Here is a 23,604-nt window from a genome sequence, read left to right as displayed (position 1 = left end):
AAGACAGAAACTTATTATCTGCTGTTCGGGTGCCTAAAACTAAGTTCGGTTAACCGAACTAGCAAGTTCAGTCGCCCGAGGCCTTTTTGAATGCGAAGGTTTGGGTCCCCTAGTTGGTGAAAAGTGCTCTGACACTAATTAGGTCACTCGGAGACGATACACTCATTTTTGGTTCGGTCCCTCGAAACCAAGTCAACCCGTTGACTTCCTAGCAATTCGGGCGCCCGAGGTGTTTTGAACACCTGGGGTTCGGTCGCCCGATCTCTCTCATTTTTTTGCCTATTATGTTCAATTTTAAACCAATTGATTCCCCTGATTATGTAAGTGATGTGGGGACTTTTTCTGCATTTGTTTAGGGACCTAAGGTCTTTCTATCCTACTAGAAAAATTCTGTGTCGGTCGACCAAAGGTCGACTGAAGGGTGATCCTTAAGGTCTTTCTAAGGTATTGAGCTTATAGTCCTATATGCATGTCATGCGTTAATTATTACATACCCTTTTTATATTACTATTACAGACCCAATATTAAACTTATAAAATTACAACAATGAATCTTCTGGGTCTTCTTTAGCTTTAAGCCACAATGTGCCATATGCTATCAATATGATCTAGTTAGTATGATCTTGTACACAAACTTGAAAGCCATCAAATACAAAGAATATTTTCATTATCAAAATCGGGAATGACCTATAAGGTCAACAGTGATTTTGTGAGGAAGTTCAAAATACTCTTGGAAATCCTATGAACATGTTAAAATAAATAAAAATAAGATTAAATGACCTCATGAGAGTGAAAAGGACAATTAGCTAATTAATATAGGAAAGAGGAATCTCACTAAATAGATCTCAATGTCATCTTGATGACGACAACATTAACAACCTACTATGACACGGCTAAATAGATCAACAGGGGTTTCACCTTTCTCAAGTCTAGAGAAAACCAAAAGTGAGTGTAGGAATTCCTTTAACTTTTCAAGCACATCTTGACACTACTTACTTCGTTGAAAGTTAGGGACTACGTGCAACACTAATAATATAAGGGTGGCACTTGTCTCAAGCCACTGTGTGCCATATGCCATCAATATGATCCAGTTAGTATGATTATGTACACAAACTTGAAAGCCATCAAATGCAAAGAGTATTTGTCATTATCAAAATCGGGAATAACCTATAAAATCAACAGTGATTTTGTGAGGAAGTTCAAAATACTCCTGGAAATCCCATGAACATGTTAAAATAAAGAAAAATAAGATTAAATTACCTCATGAGAGTGAAAAGGACAAGTAACTAATTAATATAGGAAAGTGGAATCTTAATAAATAGATCTCGATGTCATCTTGATGAGGACAACATTAACAACCTACCATGACATAGCTAAATAGATCAACAAGGGTTTCACCTTTCTCAAGTCTAGAGAAAACCAAAGGTGGATGTAGGAATTCCTTTAACTTTTCAAGCATATCTTGACACTACTTACTTCGTTGAAAGTTAGGGACTACGCGCAACACTGATAATACAAGGGTGGCACTTGTCTAGTTGGGTGGGGCAGGGGGGTTCATGTCCAATAATGCTTGAACCTTCTTTAAGTTGGTCTTGATTTCTTAGGATTAATTAGGAAGTCTTGAAATTTTCTTGAGGTACACCGCAAAAGCGCATATAATAAGATTTAGTTTCATTTGGAACTTTCTCATACCCCAATATCTCCTGCTAGGTAAGTGATATGTTTATTCGGCTAAGGTTTTTGAACAAAAGGACATATGCATAACCCTCCCTATTTCATATACATATATGCAATAAAGAAAGAAAGACACAAACAAATATATGTGTGTGTATGTGCTTGTGTGTTTTATGTATCAGTAGTTAATTCATACAGGCATGAGATGCATAAATAATAATAAGGCTTTAAAAAATTAGACATTTGCCACTTAATTGCATTGGTAGATCATCTATCAACATTATTAATGTCGCTCATGTTAGTTTTTGAGTGGGAGAAGCTTTAATATTTCCTTTTATTTATTTTCAAGTGACAATACCTAAAACATTGATAATTACTTCTATAATTTGTTTGAAAAAAATTGGTAAAATATTAAAACCATTAATCTAGTTTTTTAAAAAAATTCAAAATATGCACTTATACCTACTGGTAGAGATTTTAGATCAAGTTGTTATATATATATATATATATATTTATATAACATTGCTCAAATGGAGAGAGTTTGCTCTATTGATTTGTTGAATGCTCCAATTACCATATGCTGCAATGTCATGTAAAATGTGATGGACTCCATCCCAATGGAACCTCCTTATTAATGTCCAAAGCTTGTGGGGCCTTTGGGATCAAACTCTAGTGTTTAAAACTATGTAAGCACCTCCCATGTTTTTCGTTTTCTTGCTCTACAACCCTAGCTTGCTTTAGCACTCTATTTTGACTTAAGTAATACAATTTTTCATGACCTTGTCACCATCGTGATCAAAATGGCAGCATGAGAGAGCAAGACATATAACCCTAACACCTTTTTCTCCTTTCATTATACTGTAACATAGGCTTATGATGGCAGAGGTCGTACTGCAAATATTTTCCCTTGTACATAGTTCCTTCAAATTTGATAATATCAATGAGCACAAAAGAGAAAATGATGCACAAATTTTACAAATCTTAGAGTTTGTTTTCATTATTGATTTGTGGCTATCAGAATATAGAGGCATATAAGAGCTCATTCCACACATCAGGAATGCCAGGGAGGCACCAATGTATACAATCTGCATAGCTGCTAGGGTTTGACAAGTGCTCTTGGGTTAGAGGCTCCCATTGCTTCCTATAAATGGATGGATGACCTTCTTTCCTATACTCTGAAAGTTGTGTAATGTTAAGTGTCTGTACATTCAAACCTCTTGCTTTTAGCTTTTGTATTGCGTCATCCACTGTTTGCATTATTCCGGGGTTTGAACTATTTCCCTCGTATCCCTCTTTTGAAATTATCTCTGTTTCATTGTAGCAATTTTGGCCCTCCATTCCACCCCATTCTTCAGCTCTAGAATTTTACATGGTAAAGAAGTGGTCAAGTAGTAGTCGATGGTAAATTGATAATGATAATAATAGAGAATTTATGTACTAACTCCATATTTAGGAGCTTGAAATCTCCATTATGGATTTATATTTTTATAGATTTAGGTAAAATATAATACAAAATTATATTAAGTTTAGTCTATATTCACATAAATCCAAATATAGTTAGAACTTGCAAATTAATCCGTAGTACTTCCAAACACAACCTCATAGCTTTGTGCGCAATTTTTCTTTTTATGATGAAAAAACGACAATAGATGAAATTACGTACATTAATAACAACAAAGGCCAGAATAATAATAATAATAATAATAATAATAATAATAATAATAATAATAATAACAACAACAACAACAACAACAATATGAATAATTCACTAATAAATTTTCACATGCATTTATCAATAATATGTACAAGAACAGTTTCAACTATTAGAAAGAAGATTAAAGTGGTCAGCTTTTAAAAATAAAAAATAAATTTAAAACACCCTTGTAATTTACATTCTATTTGGAGTATGAATTTTAAGTTAATGCTAACTTTAAATTTGAATTTTCATCAAAATAAATAAAATTTAGTGCAATCCACAATTGCATTTTACTCAAATTCACACAAATGTAAATTTTAAGTATGAATTATAAATTAACTTCCAAGCATGGGATAAAGAATTTTATTATTATCATCATCATCATTACCTTCATCAACAACATATATAAAACTTCCTATACATTTTGTAGTTTCAAATATAACCTTTTTTTTTTTTTTTTGTGATGTTTTATGGATGATCATACACTTTAAACCTCCATAATTCAAAGAATTATTTAAAAAAAAAAACTCGTAAGGTAATTTCCCATTAAATTTCACCCACCTAAGTTATGCTTTGAAAAAAATAAATAAATAAAATAGCGTCACCAACCTTGTCACAAAATTACCACGTAAGTTTGGACCCCTCTTTGAGATTAGAACAAGATATATAATAAGGTTTTTATAACCACTAATTGACTTTTCCTAATAAAAAATAAATAAACTAATATTTTTAAAATGAAAGGAAAAAAAAACAAAAAACGATTTGTGACTTTGGTGACTTAAGGTCACGGGGTCGATTCCCCATTGAAAATTTACCCTGATGAATTACGAGGGATGTGTCAATGAATACCCCGATGAATTACGAGGGGTGTGTCATTGGACGGTGGCTTTTACCTTTCGGATTTAGTGTTGTATCATAGTGTCCAAAGTGACATAATGATGGCAAGGGAAAAACTAAAAAAACAAAAAAAGAAGGGCAAAGCAGCATGGAGGGAGAGTGTAGGCGGGAAGAAGCGTGCGCACTTTTGGTGAGTAGGTGACATCGTAACGAAGAACATTCGCGTCTTGGTGCGGTTGACGTGAATTTCTAGCCAATCCGCCCATGTCCTCAGTGCCATTTCGTAGCAGCGGGGCATCTCCACCTCCTTGTATATTGCATCCGACGCCGTTTCAAACGATCCCCACCTGCAGCATGCCACGTTCATTAATCATTGGGAAAATTAATCAAAGGTGGGGAGTGCATATGCTGCATATGCATAACAGGCTTACAGAATCTTCATTTGAGACCTTCTCCACCAGAGGTAGGAATTAAAAACAAGAATGTCAGCATGGGTCCAATGCCTGGCATGTTTCTCGATTGCCTGCACTCTCACCGTCCGATCTTCTACCCGGTGGTTCAATGGATCGTCTGAATTCGACTCTACCAGCAACGGCGCCCAATAGAACTCAATCGATGCATTGTACTCCTTCAATATTTGTATTCACATACATACATGTATTAACATTAATTAATGTACAACTATGTCTTGCAATCAAATAGAGCCTTAGATTTTGATGGCTGTAAGTATTTTTCACACAAATAGATAATTAACTACGAGATGAGAATTACCCAAAATCTAAAAATATGATTTATTATCAGAGAAGTTGTGTGGATGGGTGGCCGGATTTAATAATTTCTCAAGATAATATTTTCATTATATGCAGATATGGAGAAATTATTAGATACATATATCAAATCTAACTTGATTTTTTCATGTGTATGTATTTAATTATATTAGGTAATTTTTTATACACATGATTAAATCATTTTAGATCCCGTGTACACACCCATTGTACCTAGTATTTTCTCATTATTATATATTTAATTGAGATATTATTAAGGGCAAATATTTTTTTTTTCCTTTTTTTCGAAGGTAATCAGGAAACAAACATTTTGGAAAGATGAGAATTGAATTAATGATAAGAATTTTTGAATTTTTAATTTAAAAAAAAAAAAAGTTCAAATATATACATGATATATGATGACAAAGTAAGTGTACTTTAATGATAAATACCCTTTCAAAAGATTAAGTGTGGGTAAAAAGATGAGACTTTGAATTCTTGGAAATTAATATGCTAATTACAATATTACATATTTAATCTTATTTTCAAGAAAAAAACATGTGACAAGTATGAAGGGAATGGAAAGATATATATATATATATATATATATATATGTGTGTGTGTGTGTGTGTGTGTGTGTGTGTGTGTGTGTGTGTGAAATAAATGAAAAATGAAGGTGATTGTAGGTTCTTATAACTCACATAGATATACAAAGAATTAAATGGGACTCACTGTCGCCTTGAAGGTGGTCAAGGAACCATTAGAGTGCATGGACTTGAGGTTTGGAGGAATGGATGACTCAACCAAGCAGACCATTGAAACCCACTGCCCCCTATTTAGTGAATCCCCAACGAACACCATCCTCTTATTCCTTAATGTCTCCAACAACGCCGTGGCATTGAACCTTGTTAACACCAAAACATTCCACAGTATTCAAAGCCCTATCACATCCAAAAACCCCCACATGTGTACCTTATAAGATGAGGCAATGCTAAAAGATATGAATCCTTGATTGTGATGGGTGCACACCCATCACACCTCAAGATATAAAGGTTCAAGTAAATTAGATAAAAAATTTTATTTGTCACAAGAAGGACTCACGACACCAAATTACAAGTTATTTGATATTACGATTCGTTAAAATTTATTAAAATTTTTAAAAATTAATTAATTATAACATATGATGAGATGTACATCTCATATGATTTAATCTTGTGATGAATAGGATTTCTGTTTTGACTTCCTATCTTTTAGCATTTTACACATGAGAGAGAGAGAGAGAGAGAGAGAGAGAGAGAGAGAGAGAGAGTACTTTGGAAGATCACAGTCGTGAGGTTGCCACCTCCAGTTCTGATAGCTCAAGTCCTTTCTGCCAAACTTCCCACAAGCCAACTGATCCGACATGTACGTGCATTCGCGCTCTCTGTACAACGGGTAAGAGTGGTTATCAAACACCCACTTGCCTGAGAACAAGCTGCATCTCCTCAGCGCCAACGAGTCCACCCCCGGAACAAGGATTTTTTCCTTGGACGTTTTCTCGTCCAATATCCGTTCGCTCTCGCCGGTCATGTACAAGGCGGCGACCACGACGGCAGTGACCAAGAGAGCGGCCAGAGAATGAAACCTGATTCTCAATCCCCACGCTCCGGCGGAAACCACAACCTGAGCCTGGGCCTGGGCCTTCTTCGCCATTACTCTGCCCTCCGCCATTAATTCTACGTATTCCTAACTGTCCGCCTATCTGTGTCTGTATCCATTTTAAAGGGTTTTATCAGCGCGGTTGGTGTAAGATATATATATATATATATATATATATATATATTTTGTGGAAGTTTTGAGGATAAACTTGTTTTGACTCAGGAGGAATAGTGAAGGTGCAGCATCCGCACCAGAAGGGTAGTTTACTGAAAGCAACAGTTAGAGGTGTGATTGAGAAGTGGGAACCTTTCTTGCGTTGTTTTTTGGATTAATGGATCGGCGGGTTATCTACCTAGGACTCACTGTCGCCAATGAAGTTTGCTTGCAGCAAAAGTGTCAAATATATCTATACATCTTCCCAACAAATTTATTAAAAACATTTTGAATATCAAGAACAAGCTACAAAGTAAAGTTGAATTTTTTTTTCTCTTAATTAAGAAATTTATGAATTAATTAGTATGGACGTTTATAAAAAAGAAAAAGAGTTTCATTTTCAATGAGTAATGTGGAGCCCAACCAACCATGTCCTTAGAACTTAATTTGCGAAGGTCACATATCTAACACATGACCTAGTGAGGTTCTCAAGATATGCAACAAGTAACTTTCAGTCCTACTAGGTCATGCGAGCACATATCTACATTGCCTATTGCATGACCAAGTTAGGTTTGAATAATGCATCCAAGATGTATTTGGTCAAGCTATGTCTGAAAAGGCCATGAACCTCACACATGATAAGGTTAGATTTGTGTCACAAGGTCTAAGTTCACAACATGCAACTTATTACTATAATGACACCAAGTGGTACACTTAGTGTTAGCTTTGGTACAATCCTAAGAGAGGGGTGAATTGGTATTTAAAAATTTTACCTCCTAGGTAAATTCACTAACAATAATATCACACAAGTTTAAGGTCAATTTAGTACATGTAAAATAGATCAATGTAAATACATAACGGAATTTAAACTACAATAGAAATCTAACCAAGCATGCACAATAAAGTACTAAAGGAGACGACACCATAAATGTTATCGAGATTCGGCAAGCTGCCTATATCCTTGCCTTGGCTAACAAGTACAAGGATTACCACTGTAAGCTCACTTAACAGGTGGATCGGCACCTAAACAATCAGGTCAATTAGCACAGAGCTGGCCTCAACCTTTACAACCAGGTAAAATTAACACAGGGCTAACCTCAACCTTTGCCAACCAATCCTTACCGGACTAGATTACCGCCCCCTCAAACCATGCTTAGAATACAATAGATTTCTCAATAAAATTGGCCTACAACAAATGTGCTTTTCAACTAAGTAGATTATATACCAATGTAATCAATACACTACTAAAAAAAAAAAATCAATACACTACTGAATGATATGATAAGATAAGCCCAGTGTAATCTTAGTATCTACTCTCAAAGTTTTATACAAATAATGCAATCAGTATGTGAGAGTGTAAGTGATAGGATCTTTGTATCAAAATAATATTCTCAATCATAGTGCAGCAATAAAGATCACAAGTATGCTTCAAATATCTCAACAGATATTTTTCTCAAAAATAAATCACAAGAGATATTCAAAAATGATTTGTAAAGTTATATTTGATCTTTGTATTAAAATGATAATCGCAATTAAAATGTATAGCAATAAAGATCTTTTAGCATTCAAGAAAATATCTCAAAATATATATTTCTCAAATATAAGCACTAGAGATATTTTGAAAATGATTTGTAAAATATTTTAGCAATCAAAATTCAATGTGAACTCCTTGAGTATTGCAATGACAATGCAAAACTCAAAGGTTCAATGAAATATTCCTAAGGAAGACTTATTAACAAAGTCTCCTAAGGAAACTTGAAGTTTTGCTCTCTAATAAAATAATCTCAATCAATCAAGAACAAGAGAGAGATTAAGCCTATGGGAAGAACACTCAAGCACACTTACAAAGAGATTTAAGCAATAAAATTTAGTAAGAATGAGTGTAGAAGGCTTAAAAATGGAAGTAGGATTTTTTGATTTTCAAAGGATTTTTCCTAATTAAGATTGCTAATCCTTGACTAATTTTTGCGAATGAGGGGGTATATATAGAATTCTCCAAAATTATAACCGTTCATGAGACATATGCCATTTTTAGAAAATTTAAAATGAGGTTAGTAAAAATAATGAAGTTTTTAACCTCGGTAAATATCATCCAACCCAAGAGTACCGGTCGACCGAGCTTAAGGTTCAATTGACCAAGTAACAAAGTTCAGTCGACCGTACAAAAAAATGAACTGAGAGTTTGGTTGGCCGTACTAAGGGTCTTAAAGGCAATTTTCCCAAAACCAAGCGGTATGGTCTACCAGTCTGTTTTGAATTATGAAGTTCAGTCAACCAAGCGGTTGGAATCTCACACGTGGGGGTTCGGTCGACCAGGGCGTTGCCTATATATTTCTAGTCGGTCGATTGAGGAGTCAAAACGTTGACTCGGTGGGAGTTCGGTCGACCAAGCTGTATGAACTTGGCAAGGTTCGGTCAATCGTACTGTGGTCAAACCGTTGACCTCTGACCGGTTTGGTTGACCGAATGTTCTTATACATTCTGGTTTGGTTGACCGAACATGTATTTTTAACGCATTTCAGTTCTAATCCCCTTATGCAATAGCCCTATTCATATAAGCATAATTGTTTAGGCATGCATGTGGGCCCTAGGGTCATTCTAGGTCTTTTTGAACCAACCGAAAAAATTACACATCGGTCGACCGGAGAGTGCCCTACGGTCATTTGAGCTTATCCCAACTATGCAGGTAAAGCATTGATTATTATAGACCATTTTCCCTAATTACTATTACATACCCAAATTGAATAATAATGAATCACAACACAAAATGATCTTTATGGTCTTCATGCTCTTCTTCATTTGTTATCAAAGTATCTTCGAATATAGACCTGCACACAAACTTGATAGCCATCAATTAGCAGTATTTTTCATTATCAAAACTGTGTGACCTATAAGATCAACACTTAGTTAAGCCAATGACACACACAAATATGTTTCGTTAAGTCATGCAAGTGTGTAACAATGAAATAACAATCACAAGGCAACAATGTTTATGGGAACAATACCTCCCAATCTTTTTCCTTATTCAAATACAAGTATTACACACTCTAACATATGTTGGAAAACCTTGCATGAATTCCACTAGCTAGAGTTTTATGCCACCCATATTTCATATTAGTACACAGTTACCCCCAACGTAGTTGACAACCCAAATTGCCTAAGTTGTGCTGGATGCAACCAACATTTTCCAACAAGGTTAAACAAGAAATGTTTACAAGTATGTGTCTAGAAACATTCCTAAATGTTGAACCATGAATTTACCCTTCAACCAAGCTTGTATGTCAACCTTACAAGGAAAATGGCCAAGTGTCCTACCTCGTCAACATATCAACATTGTAGCATTTGGCATTAACAGTGCTTATTACCCATGACTCAAGACTTTTTGTAAAGCATGATTTTCTTTAACCATTACTTATTCCACATCTGAGCAACATCATATGTCAAAGGCACTTGACATAATCAAGTTAACCATTTGACCATGTCAACCAAAACCAACCATCATAAGCAACCTTGTCAAGGGTCATGGTCTCAACCATGTCCATCTTTGACCATGTTGATTAGGCAAATTAGTGTCTATGTCCTCCCTCCTTATCAAAATAGATTATCCAGCCATTGAATGTCAAGATAACATATATATAACAGGCTATTGTAAGCTATTGGCTTGGCACATAAGTTGGCCACAGTATGTGCCTTAGCAATGTCAAACTAATCAAAGGTCTAACAAAACACTCCCTCTAGAAGGCACCAATGTCCCAGTTGGGTGGCTATCAACTAGTCCTTTATTTGTTTCCCAAATTTCCATAGTGTCACCTCCTATTCCTATATAGCTTTTGATTTTGAAAAACCCCTCCACTTTACCAAGTAGTGGGTTCTTTGATACTTTGTACTTTGTCACTCAATTTTGTGATCAAGGATCTTATCAACATCCTTATCAAACTGTTTCCTTACCATAAGTGGAGCTATCTTCGCTTGTTTCTTACTCTTATTTAAGAGATCTGCATGGTAAGGCTTCAAGAAGCTCACATGAAGAGTTGGTTTAACTTCCAGTTTGTTAGGCAACTTCAATATGTAAGTAGCATACCCACTTTCTTCTAAATTTCAAATGGCTCTACAAAAAAAGGTATTTGTAGTGACGAAATTATTAATGATAGAACAAAATTTGTCACTAATAATGGGCCATTTGTGATGAAAATTAAATTCATCACTAATAGTCAACATATTAGTGACGAATTTATTAACCATCACTAATGGTGTAACGACTTGCTTAATTTCCATAGATTTTTTTCCATAATATAACAAAAACATAATCCACCTGAATTTGTGGGTACTAAGGATATAACAGAAATACAAAATAGAAGCCTATATAGCAGGAAACATAAAATCACAATATCATAATCATCCATCTCAATACCAGACTTACTACATCCATTGTTATTATATTTACAACCCAAAAGGAGACCTAGGGTAATTCCCAGAAAAATCATTTGACCATATCACAAAATACATACCCTTCAGAAATGGGTATAATGCTATGAAATTTATAATGCTCTGATACCTACTAGATTAAACCAAACGATCAACTTAAGCAGCGAGAAGCGGAATTCATATAAACACAATCAAGAAAATATACAATACCAAAGTGCTAAAATGTTCCCCAAAATATACATATATGACTATTTCCCAAAATACCCTCAACTGGGCTAGGGTTATACATAAATACCCCCAAAAATACTCACTCTACCGATAGGGCAAAACTGAAGCCCCTCTATCTGCGAGACTAATCTGCTCGCCTACCTGGATCACCTAAAAAATGTTAAAGTAATCGGATGAGCCAACGCTCAATAAGACAAAATATGTTATTGCTAGTGTTTGACAAATGAGTTACAATATTATGAAGATCTGTTTCTATATAATCATGTATAACTGAATTTGTAAATATAGTACAAATAATATAATCACCACCTTTACCATGTTGCTTAACATATCTGTATTTTAGGTTTCTATACAAAATACTTTTAATATTGATATACAAATATTCCCTGCTTCTGTGAAACTGTACATACATAATAATAATAGCTGAAAACTTCCCTGGATGGATAACTGTATGTCATGATTTAACCCCTAATGACAGGGTTATGCGGCTCATAGGCAGGATCTACCCTAGCTGGCCGACCAAGATAAACCACTATACTCCATCAGTATGATCAGCCCTCCTCAACCCATATCTGATGGGGAGCCTGTCCACTCATGGGCATTTGATCGACTTACTTACCACGTATTATCTAAATAGGTGGTTGCACTCTATACTGTATATAGCAACGGAACCGTACTCTGTAAACTGTATCTATAATGGTCCATCAGGGTCTGATACTATATAATACATTTCTATATACAACTATTTGTTTTATCATGATTCTGTAATAACTGTAATAACCATGACGTTGTAGTAAACTGTATCTGTATCAGCCGCATTTTTGAAATCAACAATAAAATTGTATGTCATGGTACTGTAAACGGTATAATCATGGTATTTTGTAAATGCTGTAAAACATATTTCTTGTCTGTATACTCTGTATAACGTAACTCTAATTGTAAAATATGTTTCTGTACTATATCCATATACTCAAGCCACATAGTAATTTAAAACATATTAAACATACTTGATAAACTGTATAAATTTCTGCTGTGAATAATAATCTTATAAAAACATATATTTTATACTGAAAACATACTAGAATTTCCTAGCATAGCATATTTCCCTTACTTGATTTTTGCTAAAATCCCCCTACTGTGACGGGTCCTACACCCGCAAGGTTCTCCACTCAACGCTCTGAAAATCATATATCTCATAACAAAATATTACTATTTCTATGTCTATAGCATTTCCTACAACTACTGGAAAGTCAAATTTCAACAAAAAGGTCCTACCTTGAATCTGGGATGAAATCCAACTTCATCCCATCGACGTTCCGCTCTTACAGACTTGGAGAGAACTTCCCTAGGAGCGTCGTGGTGGCCTCAGATCATCGATCTGGTAGCTAACGGGACCGAAATCAAAGAGAGAGGAGGGAGAGACCATAAAGAGGGGGGAGAGAGAGAAAGAGAGTTTTTGTGAGTTTTCTGCGTAAAAATCCAAGTTTCAGCTATTTATAGCATCGGATTCATCGACGAGACACATCACCTCGTCGACAAGTCCTGTAGAAAGTTCGTCGATGAACCTGCACCCTCATCAACAAATTTTAGACTTCCAAACATCCTCTTTCGGTATCTTCTCATCGACGAAACTTGTCTTCGTCGATGAGGCCCTCTTGTACCCTCATCGACGAATCTCCTATGTTCGTCGACGAGGACTTGATAAATTCTCTTGGGTCATTACATCGTAAAGTGCAACGTCGTCGACGAAGTCAGCTGCCTTCTTTTGTTATTGTTTCCATTTCCCTCTCTTTTTATTATTTAAATACCATTATTCTTCTGTTCGTTACATTCTCCCCTCTTTATAAAATTTCGTCCTCGAAATTTACTTATTCATATAGCTCATCATCCTTTAAAGGCAAAACGGTCTATTTATTTTATTGCCTGGCCTCACTTATAGCAGAGGAATACCATGGTTACATGGGTAGTTATGGGAGATTACAATTATAAAAGAAAATTCCCCCAAAACCAAAATACTACCTATTATATACTCTACATTACAATTACATTGTACAAAACAAAATTATCACTACTTTAATCACACCTCACTATTATTTTCCACTAAACAAGTGGGGGCATTTCTGTCTAATTTCATCTTCAAGCTCCCATGAGGCTTCTTCTACCACGTGATTCCTCCACAGGACTTTTACTAGTGGTATTTTCTTACTGCGCAATTTTTGTTCTTTTCTATCTAAGATCTGTACTAGAGCTTCTTCATATGCTAAATCATCATTGAGTTCCAATTCTTCATAGCTGATGATATGGAAATGATCTGGGACGTATTTCCTTAACATAAAAACATGGAACACGTCATGAATCCTGAATAGAGATGGCGGTAAAGCCAACCGATAGGCAACTGACCCAATTTTTTCGAGTATCTCAAATGGGCCAATGAACCTAGGGCTCAACTTACCCTTCTTCCCAAACCTCATGATCACCTTCAGCGGTGCTATTTTTAGAAATACATGATCACCCACTTCAAATTCTAGTTCCCTGCGGTGAGTATCTACGTAGCTTTTCTACTGACTCTGTACTGCACTGATCCTGTCTCGAATGAGTCGAACTTTATCGTACGCTTGCTGAACTATCTCTGGCCCCAAAACTCACCTCTCACCTAGCTCACTCTAGTTCAGAGGGGAACGACATTTCCTACCATAGAGTGCTTCATAAGGAGCCATGCCTATGCTAGTCGGATAGCTGTTGTTATAGGCAAATTCCACCAATGGCATATACTGAGTCTAGCTACCCCCAAAGTCCAATACACACGCTCGTAACATATCCTCAAGTATCTGAATAGTCCTCTCTGTCTAACCATCTATCTGAGGGTGGAATGTGGTGCTGAATGCTAACTGAGTCCCCAGTGCCTCCTGCAAACTCCTCCAGAACCGCGATGTAAAACGTGGATCACGGTCCAAGACTATGGATACTAGCACTCCATGGGATCGAACAATCTCTTGTATATAAATATTTGCTAACCTGTTCATAGGGTAGCTAACCTTAATGGGCAGAAAGTGCGCTGTCTTCATCAACCTATCAACAATTACCCAGATGGCATTCTGACCATGTGCCGCCGGCGGTAACCGAGTAACAAAATCCATGGATACATGGTCCCACTTCCACTCAGGAATAAAAGTGGCTACAACTGACCAGCAGGCCTATGGTGCTCAGCTTTAACCTACTGGTACATCAAACACTGCTGTACAAATTCTGTTATTTCCCTTTTCATGCCATTCCACCAGAAATACTCCAGCGAGTCCCTATACATTTTCGTACTGCCAAGATGAACAGTGTATAGAGATCTGTGTGCCTCTTCTAGAATTGTCCTCCTGATACTGTCATCAGTAGGCACACACAATCTAGTGTGAAATCTCAAAGCTCCATCGTCAGAAATACTGAATTCTTCTTCCTGACCATCCTGTATTCTGGCTATCACTTCTGCCATATCTGGATCATCCCTCTGAGCAGCTTTAATCCTTTCATAAAGTATAGGTTGTATAACCAGACTGACAGTAAATGCCTAAAGATCATCTGCTACTAACTCCATGCCAAATCTTTCCAAATCCGTCTGAATTGGGTGCTGAACTACTGCTGCTAGTTGTACTGTATCTTCTGATTTACGACTCAAAGCATCAGCCATCACATTTGCTTTACCTGGGTGGTAACTAATGGTGTAGTTGTAATCCTTGATGAGTTCTAACCACCTCCTCTAGTGCATATTCAACTCTTTCTGTGTAAAGAAAATCTTTAGGCTCTTACGATCAGAAAATATCTCACATTTCTCACCATATAAGTAATATCTCTAGATCTTTAGTGCATGCACCACTGCATCCAATTCCAGATCATGAGTAGGGTAGTTCTTTTCATATTCTTTCAACTCCCTAGACGCATATGCCGCCACCCTAACATGCTGCATCAGTACACAACCGAGCCCTTTCAAAGACGCGTCACTGTAAATTACATACCCATCACCTCCTAATGGAATCGTCAGTACTGGTGCAGTGATGAGCTGCTACGTTAATTCCTGAAAATTCTTCGAGTACACCAATATATCATTAATAAAAACCACTACAAACTGATCTAGATACTGGTGAAAAACTCTATTCATCAAGTCCATTAACATAATTGGGGCATTCGTCAAACCAAACGGCATAACGAGGAATTCATAGTGCCCATACCTGGTCTTGAAGGCTGTCTTTGCAATGTCCTCTGCCTTTACCCTCACCTGATGATAACCTAATCTAAGGTCGATCTTGGAATACACCCGTGTACCCTGGATCTGATCAAACAGATCGTCGATACGAGGTAGAGGTTATTTATTCTTAATAGTAACGTTATTGATTTCTTTGTAATCAATGCACATCCTCAAAGACCCATCTTTCTTCTTTACGAACAACACTGGAGCTCCCCATGGCGATACACTGGGTCGTATAAATCCCCTATTCAACAATTCTTGTAATTGATTCTTCAATTCTCCTAATTCAGCTGGAGCCATACGATAGGGAACCTTAGAGATCGGTGCTATCCCACGAGGCAATTTTATATAAAAATCCACCTCGCGTTCGGGAGGCAATCCTGGTAGCTCCTCTGGAAAAACATCTGGAAATTCTCGTACGACTGGGGTACCATCAAGCTTCGATTCATTCTCTGATGCTTCCCTTACAAAAGCCACAAACCTCTAACTTCCATCCCGGAGTAGTCGGCTTGCTTGTATTGCGAACACCAACTGTGATGGCACACGTACATGTGAACCAGTAATCCTAAATTCTTTCTCACCAGGGGGTATAAAAACTACTTCTTTCTGATGACAATCAAAACTGGCATGATTAGTTGCCAACCAATCCATACCCAGTATTTCATAAAACCCACACATCTCAAACACAATCAGGTTTGCTGGTAGCACTTTCCCCTGAATTTCTATAGGATAGCCTCTGAGTACCCTTTTACACCTCAACACTGACCCAGATAGTGTAGCTACTAATAGTTCTCTATCTAATAACTGAGTCTCACTTTCAAATAATTTAACATATAATGTAGAGACAAAGGAATGAGTAGCACCTGAATCAAATAAAATAATAACGGAATGTGATAAAATAGTAAATGTACCTGTCACCACATTTGTAGCAGCCTCAGCATCACCTGGCGTTAACGCGTAAACCCTTGTCGGGGCTACATTCCTTTACTATCCTCCATGAGGTGCCTGATATCCTCCCTGATAGGGTCTGGGAGCTGGGACCTGGTCTAGTGGACCGGGGCTTGCACGTGCCATGTGGCCGAGTCTCCCACAATGATAGCATACATCTCTCCTAACTCGGCACTCCCCCAAATGACGTCTCCCAAATGTCTGACATACCGGGACATTCGGCGTACCTTGATTCCCACAAGGTCCTACCATCCACCTCTGATCTCCCCTATCGCGACCTCCTCTCTATGGACCCCTACTGGAGTTTGCCTAAATGCCTTCAGGCTCAAGCCTCTTCCTTTGACTCTGAGCTGCTATACCCCTCTGTATACCACTCTTAATGATCGCAACTCTGTCTACAACCTCCGTAAATGTCTGAACTCTAAAGCCGATTACATGCTCAAACAAGTTCTACCTCAGTCCCTCTTCAAACTTCCTTGCCTTTTTCTCTTCATCAGGTGCTAGATGTGGAGCAAAACATGACAACTCGATAAACCGAGCTATGTATTGGGATATGGTCATCTGCCCCTATACCAAATGCATAAACTTTGCTGCCTTCGCGCTCTGAATGACAGAAAGAAAATACTGCTTGAAGCATAGCTCCTTGAATAGGTCCCACGTCATTGGTATTGGAAGCGGCCTCTGCTCCTCTATCAATCGCACTGATTTCCACCAATGCTTCACCTCTCCTATTAGTTTAAATGTTATAAACACTACCTTCTGCTCATCCAAATAAGGAAGCACAACTAACATCTCTTCAATGTCTTGGACGCAATTCTCAGCTACAATCGGGTCACCTCCTCCAACAAAGGATAGGCGCTTCATCCATGTAAATTGTTTGATCGAACAGCCACGCTCCCCAGAGCTCTTGGCCATCTCAGCCATCACCTGCTGAGTGATGCTGTGTAGCACAACATTTGTATCTCCTCCACCTATGCTAGAAGGTCCTGGCTTATCCTCCCAAGCATTCGTACCACTGATTCTCCGGTCCATCCTGAAACAAGAAACACACTTAAGCACCTTATCTCTTATATAGACCTATGCTATACTAATTCAAAATTAATTGCCTTCTCTGACCTTAACTCAATAACCAGTGTTGTCACCTAGACACACCATCCGACAATAGTTTACTATGGTTTTCCTGAAATCTTCACCACAGGAAAAACACAGAAACCACCACGGTAATCCTGTCCCCAGACAACAAAACAAACCTCAAATATTTTCCTATACTTTGGTATTGCTTCCGCTACTCTCTAAAGCCTACAGAACCTAATAACTTAGGCTCTGATACCAAATTGTAACATCCAGCTAAATTAATCAAGATTCTTTTTTGTTTTTTATACTATGAAATTTATAATGCTCTGATACTTACTAGATTAAACCAAACCATCAACCTAAGCAGCGAGAAGCGGAATTCATATAAACACAATCAAGAAAATATACAATACCAGAGTGCTAAAATGTTCCCCAAAATATACATATATGACCGTTTCCCAAAAAACCCTCAACTGGGCTAGGGCTATACATAAATACTCCCAAAAATACTCACTCTATTGATAGGGCAGTACTGAAGCCCCTCTATCTGTGAGCCTAATCTGCTCGGCTACCCGGAGCACCTGAAAAATGTTACAGTAATGGGATGAGCCAACGCTCAGTAAGATGAAATATGTTATTGCTAGTGTGTGGCAAATGAGTTGCAATACTATGAAGATCTGTTTCCATATAATCATGTATAACCGAATCTATAAATATAGTATAAATAATATAACCACCACCTTTCTCATGTTACTCAACATATCTGTATTTTAGGTTTCTATACAAAATACTTTTAATATTGATATACAAATATTCCTTGTTTCTATGAAACTATACATACATAATAATAGCTGAAAACTTCCCTAGGTGGAATAGCTGTATGTCATGATTTAACCCCTCATGACAGGCTTGTGCGGCCTGTAGACGGGATCTACCCTAACTGGCCGACCAGGATAAACCACTATACTCCATCAGTCTGATCAGCCCTCGTCAACCCATATATGATGGGGAGCCTGTCCACTCATGGACATTTGATCGACCTACTTACCACGTATTATCTAAATAGGTGATTGCACTCTATACTGTATGTAGCAATAGAACCATGCCCTCTAAACTGTATCTGTAATGGTCCATCAGGGTCTGATACTATATAATACATTTCTATATACAACTATTTGTTTTACCATGATTCTGTAATAACTGTATTAACTATGACGTTGTAGTAAACTATATCTGTATCAGCTGTGCTTCTTAAATAAACTGTAAAATTGTATGGCATGGTACTGTAAATTGTATAATCATGGTATTCTGTAAATGCTGTAAAACATATTTCCTGTCTGTATACTCTGTATAACGTAACTCTAAAAAATACTGTAAAATATGTTTGTGTACTATATCCATACACCCAAGCCACACAGTAATTTAAAACATATTAAACATACTTGATAACCTGTATAAATTTCTGTAGTGAATAATAGTTTGATAAAAACGTATATTTTATACTGAAAACATACTAGAATTGCCTAGCACAACATATTTCTCTTACCTGATTTTTTTTTTAAATCCCCCTACTATGACAGGTCCTACACCCGCAAGGTTCTCCACTCAACACCCTGAAAATCATATATTTCAGAACAAAATATTACTATTTCTACGTCTATAGCATTTCCTACAACTGCAGGAAAGTCAAATTTCAACAAAAAGGTTTTACCCTGAATTTGGGATGAACTCCAACTTCGTCCTACCGACGATCCGCTCTAACAGACTTGGGGATAACTTCCCTAAGAGCGTCGTGGTGGCATCAGATCATCGATCCGGTAGCTAACAAGGCCGAAATCGAAGAAAGATGAGGGAGAGACTATAGAGAGAGAGGAGAGAGAGAGAGAGAGAGAGAAAGAGAGTTTCTGTGAATTTGCTGCGTAAAAATCCAAGTTTCAGCTATTTATAGAGTCGGATTCATCGACGAGACACGTCACCTCGTCGACAAGTCCTATAGAAAGTTCGTCAATGAACCCGCACCCTCTTCCATGAATTTCAAACTTCCGAAAATCCTCTCTCGGTATTTGCCTTCTTCTGTTACCGTTTCCATTTCCCTCTCTTTTTATTATTTAAATACCATTATTCTTCGGGTCATTACATAGGTCAACCGTATCTACCTCAGCGGAGCTTTATCCGCTCTCCTATCAGGGGCTCCTGAAAAGTTCATGAAATTTTAGGGTGAGACACCTCTCAGTAAAGGAAATAAACTAACACTAGTGTGTAGCAACATGAGCATTTTTGTGTTCTATATAAAATCATACATAAACATATTAGTATAACTGTCTGTATCATATTTGGGAAACATATATTCTCATATCAAAGTAGAACAAATAGGATTTTCATAAACATAATTCATCTCATATAATATAGTACAAAAATAACCTTAGTAGGTTAGCTAGTTGTTGTCATGTATTACCCCCACATGACTGGGTTCTGTGACCCGAAGGCGAGACCTAACAATGGTTGGCCGACCACTGCCAAGTCAATTGTACAGTCTGTAAGTCCGATGGGTCTGCCAGACTTGATCCGTACACCAGGGCCTCTCACACTTCTTAAAACCACATCGACCATCCAACCTCACGCCACTCTGTACCGCAGTGTTAACACAAATATCATAATAAATCATGAACAAATAGCATGGGTACCATGCAAGTGCTAGCCTAGACCAAGCCAACCAGGTTCTGATAACATATAACATATAATGAAACTGTGATACATGAATATTTCATATCATTAATTACCAGATCATATCATTTTGCATATATAAGTATATCATGAAAATCATCGGCTCGTACGCCTGTATTTCATATTTTTACCATAGCTCAGCCCCTACGCCAGCAAATCATATCGATAGCTCGGCCCGTACTCTGGAAAACATATCCATAGCTCAGACCGTATGCTGGCAAACATATCCATAGCTCGGCCCGTACGCCGACAAACATAACCATAGCTCGGCCTATACACCGGCAAACATATCCATAGCACGACCCATACGCTGGCAAATCATATCCATAGCACGGCCTGTACGCCGGAAAATCATATAAAATTCTTGGCCCTTACGCCGGTTTTTCATTATAAAAATCCATATCTTTATCACATTCCCAGAAAACAGTATTTCATTATAAATTCTACTCATGCCACACGAAACAGGTTTTATACATATTTGAACATATCATCTTTTACCGCAGTATTTCCCAAACATAAAAAATATATAAATATATTTTTTTCCTGAAATCAGATACTGTAATAACATACCTACATTTTCATAAAATAACTAGCTTAGTTTATCCCCTTACCTGATTCCTAAAGAGGCCCTAAGAAAACAATCCTGCACCCACAGGGTTCCCCATTCAACACCTAAAAATGACATTTTTCAGAACTAAAGTTCAGTATTTCTATGTGCACTACGCTTTCTATAACTTTCAAATAGCCAAATACTGAGTAGAAAGCCTTACCCTGAATCTGGGATGAATTTCGAACTCGACCCACTGACAATCCACTCCAGCAGATATGCAGAGAACTTTCTCAGGAATGTCGTGGTGGCTTCGAATCATCGATTCAGTGAAGAATGGACCCAGAAAACTAGAGAGAAGGTTGGGGAACCGAAGGGAGAGAGAAGGGAGGATTCTACACTAAAATTTTATCAAAAAGTCGCATTTAGAACTATTTATATTGCGGCCTTTGTCAATGAGCCACGTCACCTCGTCGACAAGGTCACGAAGGAAGTTTGTCAACGAACTCTGTTTGTTTTCGACGAAATTCAGGAATGAAAGGTTTGCTCTTTGGTATTTTCTTGTCGACGAAATGTATACTCGTCGACGAGTCCAATTGTAACTTCATCGACGAGGTCTGCTGCCTCTTTCTTTATCTTTTCCATTTCTATTTCTTCCCTCTCTAATATTATTTAAATATTATAATTATTTGGGTCACTATAGTCTCCCCTCCTTATAAAATTTTGTCCTCGAAATTTACTATTCATGCAACTTATCATCCCTTAAAAGAAAAAGGGTCTACTTATTTTATTACTTACCTTCACTTATGGCGGAGGAATACCATGGTTACATTCCAAGTTCTGGGAGATTACATATACAAAAGAAAATTCTCCCAAAACTAAAATACCACTTACTAATTAAATTATTTCATGTACTCGCAAAAGAAATATTACCTAACTACTTACATTTTACCCGATTAAACTTCTTGGAATAAGTGCGGATACTTCTGCTTCATTTGCTCCTCGGATTCCTAAGAAGCCTCTTCAACTGTATAATTCCTCTACAAAACTTTTACCTGAGGAATCTCCTTGTTACGTAACTCCTGTACTTTCCTATCCGGAATCTATACTGGTACCTCCTCATATACCAGTGAATCACTGAGCTCTAATTCACCATAACTAATAATAAGAGAAGGGTCTGGAACGTATTTCCTCAACATAGATATGTGAAATACGTCATGAATTCTAAATAACATAGGTGGCAAAGCTAGCATGTAGGCCACCGGCCCCATTTTCTTTTGGATCTCAAATGGACCGATAAAACTAGGACTAAGTTAACCCTTCTTTCCAAATCGCATAATCCCTTTCAATAGAGTTATTTTCAAAAATACATGATCGCCAACTTCAAATTCTAAATTCCTGCGGTGATTATCAGCACAACTCTTTTATCGGCTCTGAGCTGCACTAATTCTCTCTTTGATGAGTTGAACTTTATCACATGCTTGTTGTACCAGCTCTGGCCCCACAACTCGCCACTCACCCTTCTCATCCCAAAACAAAGGAGAACGACATCTCCTACCATACAGTGCTTTAAATGGTGCCATGCCAATATTGGTCTGATAACTATTATTATATGCAAACTCTACCAACGACATAAACTGAGTCTAATTACCCCCAAAATCCATTACGCACGCTCGGAGCATATCCTCTAATATATGTATCGTCCTCTTAGTATACCCATCTGACTGAGGATGGAATGTCGTGCTAAAAGATAATTGAGACCCTAGTGCTTCCTACAAACTCTTCCAAAAACGTGATGTAAAATGCGGGTCTCGATCTGACACAATCGATACTGACACCCCATGAGAACGAACTATCTCCTGAATGTAAATCTCTGCTAAACAATTGAGGGAGTAGCTGATCTTGATAGGTAAGAAATGGGTAGTCTTAGTCAAATAGTCAACAATCACCCAGATGGCATTCTGGCCGTGCAACGTCATCGACAATCTTGACACGAAGTCTATGGATATATGATCCCACTTCCACTCTTGGATAAATAGCGGCTGCAACTGCCCTGCTGGCCTCTAGTGCTCAGCTTTTACCTGCTGGCACGTCAGACAATGGGCTACATACTCGACGATCTCTCTCTTCATACCACTCCACTGGTACGACTCTTGCAGATCCCTGTACATCTTCGTACTACTAGAATGAACTGTATACAAAGATCTGTGAGCCTCCTCTAGAATGGTCCTCCTAATATCCACATCGGTAGGAACATATAATATGGAACATAATAGCAAAGTTCCATAATCTGTAACACTGAATTCCTCCCCCTGACCACTCTGCACTTTGTCCATCACCTCTGCTAAGTCTAGGTCTTCTTTCTGAGCAGCTTTAATTCTTTCCTACAGGATAGGTTGCACTACTAAACTGGAAATGTGAGCCTGAGAACCACTCTTAACTAATTCGATGTCGAGTCTCTCTAGATCCATCATGATCGAATACTGGATCTCCATAGTCACCAATGCTGATTCCCACGATTTCCTACTCAACGCATCAGCTGCCATGTTTGCTTTCCCTGGATGATAACTGATGGTACAATAAAAATCTTTAATTAGCTCCAACCACCTTCTCTGCCTCATATTCAGTTCCTTCTGCGTGAAAATGTACTTCAAACTCTTGTGGTC

The 23,604-nt window shown here is 37.5% G+C and overlaps 1 protein-coding gene across 1 annotated transcript; it reads right to left on the bottom strand.

Moving 5' to 3' along the window:
• Positions 1-2,644: 2,644 nt before the first annotated feature.
• On the bottom strand, positions 2,645-6,695 carry LOC131168159 (protein trichome birefringence-like 34). The gene is made up of 5 exons (XM_058127418.1): positions 6,283-6,695; positions 5,703-5,874; positions 4,638-4,834; positions 4,392-4,553; positions 2,645-3,030 (listed from the first exon to the last, which is right to left on the bottom strand). The coding sequence occupies exons 1-5, from the start codon at positions 6,678-6,680 to the stop codon at positions 2,688-2,690; spliced, it is 1,272 nt and encodes a 423-aa protein (XP_057983401.1). The 5' UTR covers positions 6,681-6,695; the 3' UTR covers positions 2,645-2,687.
• Between the last annotated feature and the right edge of the window lie 16,909 nt (positions 6,696-23,604).

Source organism: Malania oleifera, chromosome 11 (genome assembly GCF_029873635.1).
Source record: "Malania oleifera isolate guangnan ecotype guangnan chromosome 11, ASM2987363v1, whole genome shotgun sequence".
Taxonomy (NCBI): Eukaryota; Viridiplantae; Streptophyta; class Magnoliopsida; order Santalales; family Ximeniaceae; genus Malania; species Malania oleifera.
The sequence above is the reverse complement of the archived record's forward strand: the minus strand, read 5'-3'. Positions and strand labels throughout refer to the sequence as shown.